This window comes from Suncus etruscus, chromosome 11 (assembly GCF_024139225.1).
Source record: "Suncus etruscus isolate mSunEtr1 chromosome 11, mSunEtr1.pri.cur, whole genome shotgun sequence".
Taxonomy (NCBI): Eukaryota; Metazoa; Chordata; class Mammalia; order Eulipotyphla; family Soricidae; genus Suncus; species Suncus etruscus.
Window position 1 is genome coordinate 107678623 of NC_064858.1, and position 14004 is coordinate 107692626.

The following is a 14004-nucleotide window of genomic DNA, read 5'->3' on the forward strand; positions in this document are numbered from 1 at the left end:
GGACTGCAAAGGAAAAAAGTACACAGGCATGGTCTATAAAGAGGAAACAAGCTTAATGGTCATGGAACCCAGGTTTCTGTGAATGAATACATAGGCAAACTAAGTATAAACTCAAGTCTTTGCTAATAAGCATGGGCCATTTTTCTTACACGACTTTTATCTAAAGGGACATTCAGTCTCAAGCACATTTAGCAATTTATGTTCACTCTAAGAGCCTCTGTAACAGTCCATGCCAATTTGCAAAATTAGCTCACTATTTACCAATATCCTTTATATTTGAAATCAGTATCCATGACTCATATTACATTTAGATAGTTCTTGACAACTTCAAAATACCCTTAGATACATTCCATCAACAACATTCTTGCAATAATTTTCAGAGACAAAGGGAGGAAGGCTGGAAATTCCAGCTCACAACATGAAGCTCACCACAAAGAGTGGTGAGTGCAGTTAGAGAAATAACTACACTGAGAACTATCATAGCAGTGTGAATGAATGAGGGAAGTGGAAAGCCTGTCTAGAGTATAGGCGGGGTGGGGTGGGGTGGGGAGGAGGGAGATTTGGGACATTGGTGATGGGAATGTTGCACCGTTGAAGGGGGTTGTTCTTTACATGACTGAAACCCAACCACAATATGTTTGTAATCAAGGTTTAAATAAAGATATTAATTTTAAAAAGAGGACAAAAAATTTGAAGTTATTGCATCTATAGTGCAGGTGAAGAATTGAGGTTTTACATAAAAACTCAGATTAAGCTATTAAGTGCTTTACTGAAAGTCATAGAGCAGAGCTATGACATATTCTGAGATTCAGATGTTCTAATATTCAGATATTCTGAATATCTGACTTCAAGCCAGATGTTTGACTCCTAGCCAAGACTTGATTCCAGACACCTCAGAAGAAGCAGTGCATGGTTCCAGAGATGACACTCTCTAGTTCTCTCTGTGGGGTCTTTCTCCTTCTCTAGGCTGTTGTACCGCTCCATCGACTCCCACACTGAAGACAAGGGTCCTATCTACAACTACCGTGTGGAGATCTCCATCTTTTTCATCATCTACATCATCATCATTGCCTTCTTCATGATGAACATCTTCGTGGGTTTCGTCATCGTCACCTTCCAGGAACAGGGGGAGCAGGAGTATAAGAACTGTGAGCTGGACAAGAACCAGGTAACTCCCAGGAAGGGGATGAACGAGATGGGGAAGATGAAGCAGACCACATGAAAAATGATACCGGTTGGTAACCTGTGGCCCGAAGAGAGGTTTTAAGTGGGTCCGAGTTCAATGGGTTTCAACTGTCAGTCCACAAACTACTGCTATGACACAGATATTTTCTGCTGGTCCAAACAAAATCTATTGCTACTTAACATAGTGATTTTTAAACAGTGGTCATGGGCCATTACCTATACAGAGGAATTAAAATAATAAAATGACTCCTTTAGTCCAGGGCTTCTTAATGGTTTTACACCTGTGACCCTTTTGAACCGATAATTTTTTACATAACCCTGAGTCTATAGGTATATCTATAGATATATAAAATAGGTACATATAAAAATTTACTAATAATAAATCACAAATTAATTTACTTTAAAACAAAAATTTAAGTTCTTTGTAATCACCATTCATAGTTATATAATGACCCCAAGAGTTTACAACCCACAGTTTAGGGTAGATACTAGGGCAATATTCAAACTTCAAACTTCACACCTACAAACCAGCACCTATCCTACATACTGATTCATGGGCTAGAATTTAGAAGCAAGATTGATCTACCACTGTTTTCAACGTTCTCAACCTTTGTAAAACAACTGATAAACCTGTAGAGGACTGCAGAATGTCTGTTGAAGATTGAACAACACTGAGAGCACCTGTTTACTCCTCCACAAGACTTTCAAAAAGAAACTGTCTTTCAAAAGAACCTAAGTGATAGGAACTCCACACATTTCACATATTTCCATTGCATTCAGTCCACAAATGTACTTTAAGCATCTACTTATGAGACGGTGATAGACTTGCAAAATAAATAAATCTCATACTCAGAATTTAAAAGCAATGCCCAGGTGTGTTGGCATCATTGATAAAGAGGGATGCAATCAGGACAGTGAAAGAGTGGGACTAGAAGTTGGTGGTGAAAAGAGAATACCTTGCAGAATTACTATATAAAGGTTTCATAATCAAAATGCAGAGATATGTGCATGATATGGGGGAGATTGTCTGCCTGGTGAAGCCTGATGAGTGATATGATAATGTCTGGTGCTGTGACATTGCCTGTTAGCCTATTAAAAAAAAGTCCACCAGTGAGGTTATTAGGGTGGACTCTGGAATTTAGTCACCAGGATCCTTCAATTATGGTCCTGTAAGAATCCAGAGACAATGTATTACTGTCAGTGATGATGATGGAACCAAAGTGATGGAGAGGAGCTGTTTTGTTTTGTTCAGAACTCTCCCAGCTATACCAGATAAACCCCTCAAGAATTGTGGCATCAATAACTTGGGTTTTGATCCAAATTCATCATTCTGGCCATTGGATTGACTTTGGGTCAGAAGTAAGAGAGGAAAGAAGAGTCATTAGGAAATGTAGATAAAAGAGGCTCCAGACTCTCAGATGCTAAATGGTGGTAAATATTGAAAGAATAGGAGTCAATAATAAATGATATTTCTGAGGCTTTGAGATTGGATGTGAAACCTGGAGGAAAGAGAGAGGCTGGAAGTTCCTAGATTCTTGATTTGGTAATCTTCACACATTGCCAGAAAATGGACCAGAAAATGGATTCATGTGGGTCCATGAATCTAGTCTAAGATTTTACCCCCTCTCTAAAAATTACCTTCTGATTTGTGAACACTGGTAAATAAGATAGATTGGCTTAGGACAGAAATAAAATACGTAGAAGTGGCTTTGCTTCATGGAAGTCTATGGTAGAAGAAATAAAAGATGACCAACTTACTGTGAAGTCAATTGCAGTGTATAAATGTCAGGCTGTAGACCATTTAGTGAGACAAAAAGATGGAAGGAGAGATAAAGATCCCTGGATTACAATCTTGATAAAGAGGAGATTTTCTCCTTGATTAGGGGACTGATAAAAAGAAATGCTAATACCCAAATTTTATCTCAAGCTACAACAGGTTAATAGCTTACCTCCTAGAGAGACCCCCTGGTGATGTATTTCATCCAGGTCACAACTTTCTGAGCCATTTCTCCAACATAACCCGGGTAACTAACCCCGCTTTCTCCCATTCCTGTGCCATGTCCACCTCTTCCAGCGACAGTGCGTGGAATATGCCCTTAAGGCCCGGCCCCTGCGGAGGTACATCCCCAAGAACCAGCACCAGTACAAAGTGTGGTACGTGGTCAACTCCACCTACTTTGAGTACCTGATGTTTGTCCTCATCCTACTCAACACCATCTGCTTGGCCATGCAGGTCAGTCCGGGGAGACCCTGGTTCCATGAAGCCTGCATGGGGAAGAAACGATGTATATATGTGCGTAGGGAGGTAGTGCTGGATATGAAGAAACATTATAGAAGTGCATGGTTGTTTCTGTAATTTTTTCACCTTCATGTTTACCAGTGGAGCTGGAGAGGAGAAGAGTTTCCATTTCCCCCCACTTTGAGAAAGACAAAATTCCTTTTAAGGACAAACTTCTCCTTAGGGCCTTAAAGATAAACTCCAGGGACCTGCATGGATGAGATGGTGAGAGAAGGAAAGGGAGAGGAGAGGGAGAACTGGAAACCATTTGTTATTCTCATGAATGCCAGAGCTGTGGAGATTGAAGTGACAGCCCCTGCCCAAGAGTTGAGCACTCACTTGAATGCTGGGTGATCCCAGGGAGTTGGTAACCAGTTGGAGCAGGAGCACAGAACTCAGCCTGCCACGGGTTCAGAGATGGCCTAGAAGGAAAGAACAATATGTAGGGTTTCCTGAGTCCACCTGACTACCCGCAAAGATGAGGATAGCTCTCCAGTGCTTGGTTGAAGTAAGACTTCTGCGGAGAGGCAGGTGGTAAGGAATAGAAATGTCCAACTTGTCTTCATGGCTCCTTCCCTCCCCTCAGCACTACGGTCAGAGCTGCCTGTTCAAAATCGCCATGAATATCCTCAACATGCTCTTCACTGGCCTCTTCACTGTGGAAATGATTCTGAAGCTCATTGCCTTCAAGCCCAAGGTAGGCCTCTGAGAGAAGGCAACTGGACTACAGTTGCCAGGTGGATGGAGGGGAGAAGGGAGTGCCCGGATCAAAGGGAAAAGAATGAGAGAAAGAAATAACCAACGAAAGACCATCCCTTCTCCCAAGATAAATGCTCTAGCTTCTAAACCTGCCAAGTGTTAATTGGACCAGATAACCAGACTGAACATAATCTCAATCTCAGTTCATGGAATCTAAACCAGTGTTTCCCAAAATGGATGATATCGCCCATGGGGAATTCTGGAATAATGTTAGAGTCGTAGTAGCCTTTGATAAAATTTGGATTTGTTTTCTGTTAGTTTGCTTCATGAGGGTAGATTTTTTGAAAGTCTTGAATTAACTATTTTCTGAAATGGAGGTGGTAGGCCAAATAAATTTGGGAACCTCTGATCTAGACAATAGCTGGGATGTATGGGAAATAAATCCCTCTCTCAGCTGAGCCTTTTCTTCTAAGGGAGGCAAGTGATGGTCCTTCTCCTATTTTTCACCCTCTCTCATCCCTGTCACCCAGTACATTTTCTCAATAAAATTATACCCACAGATGGCAAAGCAGATCTCTACAGGTGCAGGCCACCAGGTCTATTCAAGTCTCTGTTCTCTCCTCCTCCCATTTTATCAGCCACACAGACCAGCCTCACTAAAAACTCAATGCAGAGGTCTGTGTCCCAAACTCAGGAATCCTGTGGTCTCATATCAGAGGCTATAACATTGCTCCCTTGTACTTTCTAGTTAAGGAAAAGAAATGACTCCATGAAAGAAGCTTCTAGACAAATGACAGCAAAAGACTGGGAGAGATTAGAAGCAATCATTGATTGAAGCAGGGTTGGAAAGACTGGGTCACTTGTCACTTTGGATTATCTGTGTGTCCCCTAGCCCACTCATTCTCCTGGATAATGAAGCAATCTGAGTGAGCCACACTATATATCTTTAGCCCTGAAAAATAGGGTCATAGCTATGCACTCATTGGCCTGGAAGTCACAGTCTGAGAAGTTCCTGCTGAGGGAAGGTAGCCAATAACTCCTGATCTCACTGGCTTGCAGAAATACCATGGGCAGCACTGAGAATTGCTTCTAAAACTTTTATACAGTAACATATCTGATATATGTATATGATATATGATATATGATATATGTATATGTATATGATATACATAATTCCTCTCATAATCTAAATCCCCCCCTTTATTAGTTTGTTTTTTCAGATTCAACACACACCAACAGGAGGCAAAAGGGAGAGTTCCTGGTGATATATTCCATTCTTTTTTAGGGAGGTGTGCTCCCACGCAGTGCTCAGGAAGCCTAATATTGTATTGGGCTTTGCAGGCTGGATGGTTCAAAGTTCAGACCTGGAGTTCTGGTGCTGTTCAGATCCAGCAGTGCTTGTGGGTGTGACATACCTGGGAGCTAAGTCAGGGCCTCCACACGTCAGGCATGTGCTCCAGCCCTTTAATGATCTTGGCTCTACTATATTTCATTCAAATTCATAATTTTACTGGTTCGGAGATTAATTGGAATAGAGAGATGCTCCTTGGATGTTGAAGCCTTGTTCATTGACAAACTCTTCATATCATCTTGGAATTAGTATTCAACTAACATTTCTTGATAACCTAGAATGTACTCCAGATGCCTAATTGCATGTAATCCTCAAAACATCCCCCTTCAAAAAGTTATTAGCATTTTCATTTTAGAGAAAGGGGAGTAAATGTCATAACGGTGACTGTGATATTAATTACACATCTACTAAGGGGTAGAACTGGGTATAGAATCGAGTACCTCTGACTGTGTAGTTTAAATGTTTTTCATTACCCCAAGCTATTAGCAAGCATCTTCCTTTGTCAGGTGTTTTTTTCTGGGCTCTTTTCAGAAAGAAGGACTCAGCTGTTGAGGGACTTAAAAGAAAACATGGTGTTTTTGTAGTGTTGATTCATCCTGTCACTCAGAATGCCTAGGGATCTTGGCTAATTTTCAGAGAATACACCTAATGAAAGTCATCTGGTGAATTCTTGTGTTCAGGGAGTACTATTTTTACTTCCCCTTGCAAATACAGTTATATTTAGGGGCATAGAAAGAATCACTGAGTGTCCCTGGTCACATCAGGAGGATCTACAAAAACTCTGTCCATGAGTGGTCTCAATTCTGCTCTCTGGCTCAAGGCACACTGCAATATCACCAGTCAAGCTGGGTGGGTGAAGTCAGGTTAAGCATAGCTTCAGTCTCCAATATCAGCCTCTAACAATTAGGGGACTGACTTCTTTTTCACCTGCTTTCATTAAATATTTCAAAGCCTTGAGTCATTCCACAATTGACTCAGATGTGTTTCTGTTGAAGGCTGATGCAGTCCATAGTGGACTTGCTGAATCATGCCTCCTGAGCACGAGATTGTCCCAGACCTGCATGAATCCAAGTCAGGTCCTGTAGAAATCTTTTCCTCAAGGGCACTGGGCTTATATCCTTATATCAGAGAACAAACCAGTTGTCTGAGAATTGGCTAGATGTGGTGGTCTAAACCAGTGTTCTCAGCCTTTTTCTTACCAAAGTTCCCTCTGGCCTTGTTTCTATCTGTGTTCCCCCATTCTCCATACTCCCAGTTGGCCCTTAGATTTATTACATGCCCTCATTTACACAATTTTTATCCTTGAATCCTTTGGAATATCTTCAGGGCATTGGTTCATGGGGACCAGATGACTCCTCCAATTGAGAAATGTTGGTTGATATAACTCAAATAGTACCTCCTCATACATTATTTTTCTCAGTGAGAGGATGCATTGAAAACAAGAAACTTTTCCCCAGGAAGGAAGAGAGCCATTCTAGTGTGTCTCATATGGCATCAAGGCAGTTGGTGGAAAGAGAGAGAAAGTTGCATCTGTTCTGAGAATACCTTGAAAGGTCCTTCTGGTAATGGAGCAGTCAACTTTCTAGGGCTGACTGCTCACAGAAGGCTGACCAGTAGTGTAGGGATCAATGGGCTGGAAAGCAGGGATTCTGTCAAACTAAGTCTTTAGGAATGAAGTCAGGAAAAACATTCCCTTAAAGTTTCAGACAAAAAATCCTAGGCAGACATGACTGGAAAGTCACACAGAAATATATGGCTGCACCTGGTCCAGAAACTAGTGGTTTATGAGATACAGAACAGCATGAACTGAACCTCAGCACTAAGTGGTATTCTGCTCTGCACCTTCGGGTACATCTGCAGGACTGGTGTTATAATGTGATGTGTGTTGGCACTTGTAAGCATTAGCTATTGGGCAGGGAAGCGGCGAGAACGTTGGCAGTTTAGTAAGCTTCAGGGACAAATAATCTGAAATTGTCATAGTTTGATTTTCTTATCTGTCCTTTTCGTCTCTGTGATTGGTGGTTGATTGTGAATCTGGTCAGCTTGTATTCTTGCTTCCTTCTTTCTTGCATTGTCTTCATAGTGAGGTAGATACCCAAGGTCTAAGTTTATATGTCTTCTCTCTATGTCATGAAAAACATCTGTTTATATCAGTAAATTTCTACCTTAAACCCAGCTGCCCTTTCTCTTTAGTTAATGTTCTGTTCCAAACACACACAGAGGGATGAATTGTAGTTTCAAAGAATGTAATCAGGTATCTGATATATGGAAAGATAATCTAGATGGTAGATTTGACTTGAATTGAGAATTTATTTGAAATGTTATCTAGTAGCCAGCCAAAGGAAACACTTTCCCTTGGAAGTAGGAGTTTTAGCTAGGAGAGAAGCAGAGACTCTAGCTGGTGAGCATGGAAGAGTTTTTGTTAAGATGACCTGAAGATAACTAAATAGCTGAATTATTTCCCTGTCACAAACTAAAATGTATCACAATGGACAAAATAAAAGTAAGATAATCCTCTTGATCATCTTTGAAAAACAACTTTATTTAGGAATACAATTTATAAGAATTATCAAAGATCTCTGTAGAGAAAAAGATGAAATTTTGTAGTGAAGAATTAAAGAAGACTTCAAGTAAAGAAATCAGTCATATTAATGAATTAGAATTCTCAGTATTGTAAAGATGTTATATTTTTCTTCAGTTTGATCCCAGTTATCTTTAAGTCAAATTCTAATTTAAAAAGTTCAGGTTGAACTTCACCCAACATATGAATGGCAGAAGAAGGAACCATTTAAGCTTGTCCTTGAGGCTCTAGGATGACATTGGATGGTCCAACATTTTACTCCTTTAGGCAACTATTGATATCACCATGGAGGGATAAGGCAGACCCTGGTTTCCAAACAAGAGCCAATCACAGAAACTCCACTGTCAGCTAAGTATTCAGTACCAGAAGGGCTGATGACATCACCTAGCTGTGAGGGATCTGCTGCTGACAATGACTCAGCAAGGATGATGGGCAAGGAAGAATGTACCAGTCAGTGTCTTCTCTATCGAAACCAGACAGCCCGGGGTCAAAGGTACAGCCCAGTGGAAGATTCCCGGCCACAATGGGGGAATGGGATAGAAGGTGAAAATGCAGTCACTAAGACGAACTGCATTCCTCTTGGCTTTTGCCCACTCAGGACGGAAACTGGAGAGGATTTCACCTTAGCAGCATTCTCTACTCAAAGCCTTAGCATGCCTTTGGAGAGTTAGTATGGCAGGTAAGGAACCTACCTGCCTTACAAGCGGGTATTGCGAGACCCATATTCTAACCCCATCACCCCATATGATCCCCAAGTACTAATAGAGAGATGATCTCTGAGTACAGAGTCAGAAGTAAGCCCTGACCACCAGCAGGTATAACCCCACCACCACCACCACCAAAAGCAAGCAAAACAAATAATTAGTCTACCAGGTCCACTCATTCTCAGCCTGAGAACAGTCCAGAGAGACGAGTGAAAAGGCTCATTGACCCTGCTCAGCTCTGGTTTTCATAAATATGAGTTAGGAAGCCCCTAGGCTCCCATTCAGATTGTAGACAAATTAGGACCCCAAAGCACTTCAGATCTGAAGGATGAAGGGATGTTTGTGGACTAGCTCCATCTAATGAGAATCTCCCACAAGCCCTGTCTGCAATAAAGCCACTGGCCTCCTGTGGCTACTGAGTACTTGAAATAGGGCCAGTGCAGCCAGGGAACTGAGCAATTTGTGTTTCTCTGAATTTGCATTTAGATAGCCCCAAGCTTCTAGTGGGTCCTGGAGAGGCTGTGCAGCTCTAGATACTGTCTCTTCCCCATGACCTTCCAGATTCTGTTTCCCTCTCTCTGGCTTGCCTTTTAAACTCAGCTTCTTTGATTCATGTATCTAGGTGGTTTATCTCACTCTCTTTCTCCAACCATTAGTCAGAAATGGAATACCATCATAGCAATACCGTCCTAAAGGAAGCCCTGTGAACTAGGTGGAGATTTCTGCTTGGGAAGTGTGTGGTGGGATTTCTCTACACTTGGCTTGTTCTTCCTTCAGCCTTGGATCTCCCAGTCTTTCTCGGCTGCAAGAACTGAGGCATCATTCCTCTGATTCAATCCCCACCTAGATCTTTTAGCATCCCATCTAGGGGTGGAAGAATATTTTCATTGGTGTTTATACTTAGTCTCCTGCCTCAAGTGGAATCTCATGTCTGTCCCTGGTGTGAACCAGGACATCAACCACTTTTCCTCCTAGTCCTGAATTTATAAGGAGAATTTCTGACTAGACTTCTAGTGCCCTGAAGAAATGGAATTCTTGATCTCCCATCTGGCTCTTGCAGACCTTCTCAGGAGTGCAAAGCCTTGTGCTTGCACATCTCGGGGGGTGGAGGGGCTGATTAGAGTCTGATGGTCATAATTCAGACACCTCTTTCACATTGGGCACCAGCCTTGCAGTCACACCTGAACTTTCTTACCCTCACCTCCAGCTTATTTGACCAGCTCTCTCATGCCATGGAAACTCTCTGGGATGGTTTCTTATCACCTGCCCACAAACACTGAAAATCCAATTGGCATTTTACAGTGTCAGCCAACAGCAGAATAGGAGTTCAGTCTGCAACAATATTTTCTGTTCTTTCAGAGCTGTTTGGCATCCCTGTTACCTTTCAGGAGCAAGGCAATGCAGGCCATGATGCCTTGGCTTTCCTTGGAGAACAGAGGCAGAAAGAGGCTGAAGTTGGTGGACATGTCTGATGTTGACCAAGCACATGATGCCCCTCTCTCATCCTAGCGTCTAGAGGGGGCATCTTGGCACTCCCCTTGTTTAGGAGCAAAGATGAGCCAGCACAATCAAAAGGGGGCCTGAAACATGTGGCACTTGGGAGGTCAGAGGTTCCCTGCTCAAGTGGCTGCCAACACAGAGCTGGGCAGTACTTGGCCTGGGCTTAACTGCTAAGCCACACTGAGAAATGAGCAGAGCTGAAGAATACAGAGCCTCTGCCCTACGTTGTGAGCATCTGCTTCTGAGAAAGGGTATCTCCACCCCTGTAAGCCAGGACAAGCTGCCTTCCTCTTATTTCCAACTGTACCTTGAAATTCAGGAGTCTTGTGTCTTCCAATGTTCTAGTGGTTCCCATTCTCCTCTATTTTCTCCACTAACTATATATTATATAGTATATATATTATCTCTATATTATATATCTATATATTATATAGAATCATGTTTAGTGCACTGGGGGTGAGAAAGCAGAGTGTGTCTACAACCCTTGTTTTGTCCTTGATATAATACAAGCCTTTGTTTTGTCCTTGATATAATCTTTAATGAGGATTATCTAAGTCTTTTCTGGCTTCTAGAACACAGCTAGTTAGCTTATATGTAAATGAAATTTATTTCTCAGAATCTATCCATCTACCTATCATCCATCCATCCATCCATCCATCTATCATCTATTTATCCATCCATCCATTGATCCATCATCTATCTATTTATCTATCATCTATCTATCTACCTATTGGCACTCATGTGGGTGGACACAAGCCCTACTGAGAGGGGATTGTTGGGAGATACCCCAGGGCATGGTCAAAGTAGAAAGGTCGTCCACCTAACTTCATTTCATTGAGCTTGTGGACTAATGGGGTAGAGGAGTTCAGTGTGAGGAGAGAAGTGAGCATAGGAGAAGATGGAGTACAGCAGGGGTGTCTAGTGAGGGCCAATTCTGCAGCAAAGAAATTTTTAGCCTAATATTCCAGCTTGCCAAGTTACTCATGCCTGAAGCCTCCATTACTGAAATCTTCTTTCAGTAAATATCTATCATATTGGTTTCCCTCTTTCACCCAGAGGCATCACAGTAAGCATTCTACAGCCAGCTGGAGGTCCACAGAGAGAGAAGAGAAGAGAAGAGAAGAGAAGGCAGGGAGGGCTCTTATGGATGGGGGTTGAATTCTTTTGTCATAGATATGTCTTAGACATTGTTGCTCCTTTCTTGTGTGAGTGGTTGCTCTGTACACAGGGCTTAGGGGTCCAACGGAGTGTGTGTGTGTGGGGAGAAGCAGGAGAGCACATCCACAGGCCACACAGGCCTCAGGTCCCATGACAGATGGACTGGTGTAACCTGGGAGAGAAGCCGCTTATGCCATCTGTGAGCCCAGCTGCTTTCCTGCTGTGCCAGAGTTTAGACTATGTTTAATCTGTTTAGACTAGGTTTTCTGTTGACTTACAAAATACAGTTGGCTATTTGTACCCCAAAGAAGGCAAGTGGGGTGTAGCCCACTTGCTAGATTTCTAACTGGTGCCAAAAGAAACAGAAAGAAACAGAAACACAGGGGAAAGCCTGGTACCAGTCTTTTAGAGAAACTGCTGATCAGCGTCAGAGGCTTGATCCCTGATCCACATACCTGAATAAACTCAGGGTCTCTGGAGCAACCAGGGTTGGCAGAATCTGTCCAAACAGCATCTCAGGAGCCAGGAAGGTCCTGCAGGCAGGACCCCTCTCACCTGGGCCTGATCCAGTTCAGTAAAAGGCAAAGAAAAGGCATAGAAAATGATGGTCAGTCAGAAAGGAAGCCAAATGGCACCACTTCCTCTCCTTCCACTTCTTCCTCTTCCTAATACATTTCTAGAAATATGGTCTATTGTTAGCCAATAAATGCACTGCCAGATAAAATCTGCTCTTTTCCCAATTATCCTTCCAGCTTTCACAATACTGCATACCAATCACTCCTTCTTTGAATAGCTTTAAGCTGGTCATCATTGCTTCATGATACACTGTTTTTTGCAAGACTTCTACTTTTTCAAAGGAAAAAATTGGACTTATTTCCCCCTTAATTATTGGATGTCTGCAGATACTCCTAGGGAAAATTTTACCAGATCCTACCAGAGGACATTCTGGTAGATTGAGGATCAGGAAGCTTAGGTCCCACCTCAGAATCAGGTTTAGTGCACTGGGGGTGAGAAAATAGTGTATACTCCTTGCAACCCATGTTTTGTCCAGGTCTCTGAGAGAGGGGGATGATCTCAGTCTTTTCAGGCTTCTAGAATACAACTAGTTAGAGTTAGCTTATAAAAGACTGAAATTTATTTCTCAGATTCAGGGCAAAAACTGAAATGCATGACTTGCATGCTCAAGACCCCAAGTTTGATCTCTAGATTCCATGGTCCCCAGCAACCCTGCATATATCCTTAGAGGACCCTGAGCATGATGGGTCCTAGTGTCAAACTTTCAGGGTTGGACCACATGATTAAATGTCCTTTGGAGTGGCCCCTTAGGTCCCCCTTTAAAAATTCACCTCCCACATTTCTGGGTGCCTAAAATCACGGCTGGTAAAGATTCTGTCTCTTGTTTACATCCAGTGCCTTCTCCTTATGTCCTTCACTGTGGATGGAGCAAGAGAGTTGGGAAGAGATGAGCTGTCTCTTTAACAAGAGCAAAAATCCATTTTGGAGGATACCACCCTCAGGCTGTTTACCTTCCACATCTGAACACCACCTCACTGGGCACACAAATACCAAGAGTACTAAGATCTGTGAATCTAGAAGAAACATATTCATTTAGACCATAGGAATCTGCAAAAGGTTATTTATGTAGAAAGTGCCACCTAGATGTCAGGATCCTTCCCTGGGATGTTTGTTCCTCTCCCTCGATGCAATGTCTAAGGAATCCACCTCCTGTTGCAGTGTGCTCCGCTTGCCCATTATTATTTAAAAGGATTCTTTGTCTCTAATCCTAACCTCATGTGTTCTATCTCTTTAGCCAGATTCCAGCCCACTGTCATCATATGATTTTAAGATCTATCTTCGTGATAGATAGCAGGTAGGATGCGTGCCTTGCATGAAATCAACTTAGGCTGGGGCCGGAGAGATAGCATAGAGTTAGGGCATTTGCCTAGCATGCAGAAGGCCGGTGGTTCCAATTCGGGCTTCCCATATGGTCCCCCGAGCCTGCCAAGAGCCATTTCCAAGCTTAGAGCCAGGAGGAACCCCTGAGCGCTGCCAGGTATGACCCAGAAACCAAAAAAAGAGAGAAAAGAAATGGACAAAGAGTGATCCCTGCACAAAATTAGGAGTAACCCTGAGTACCTCGGGGTGTGCCATTCCCTTGACCCAGCCCCAAAAAGGCTCATCTTGGATCCAGAATTATAGTATAGTGGATAGGGTGTTTGTTTTGTACTTGGGTGACCCAGGTTGGATTCTGGCACCCCTGAACCTGCCAGAAGTGCAGAGCCATGAGTAAACCCTGAGTACCGCTGGGTGTGCTTTTCCCAAAACGAAAAGGACTTCTCTTGATGCATGCTTGAAATTAGATTGTATAGGATACATCATCAACTGGAGTGCTAATGTCTGAAACTTATCACTCATCTTTCCTCTGACTAACACAGCCTATTACTAAGCTTTATAAACTTTGAGCTCCATTTATCAACATCTCCTCTGTTGTTGGGCTTTTCCAGTCTTCATATTTTTTATTTTTAGGTCATCTTTGCCAATGTCTCTG

At 42.5% G+C, this 14004-nt stretch overlaps 1 protein-coding gene across 1 annotated transcript in view; it reads left to right on the forward strand.

The window, feature by feature from the left end:
• Window positions 1-14004, forward strand: part of CACNA1C (calcium voltage-gated channel subunit alpha1 C) — a 657609-nt gene that overhangs the window by 612710 nt on the left and 30895 nt on the right. Inside the window, exons 27-29 of the mRNA XM_049783035.1 lie at window positions 967-1168; window positions 3260-3418; window positions 4050-4160. Of these exons, the coding sequence (XP_049638992.1) occupies window positions 967-1168; window positions 3260-3418; window positions 4050-4160 (472 nt within the window). The remainder of the gene's footprint in view (window positions 1-966; window positions 1169-3259; window positions 3419-4049; window positions 4161-14004) is intronic.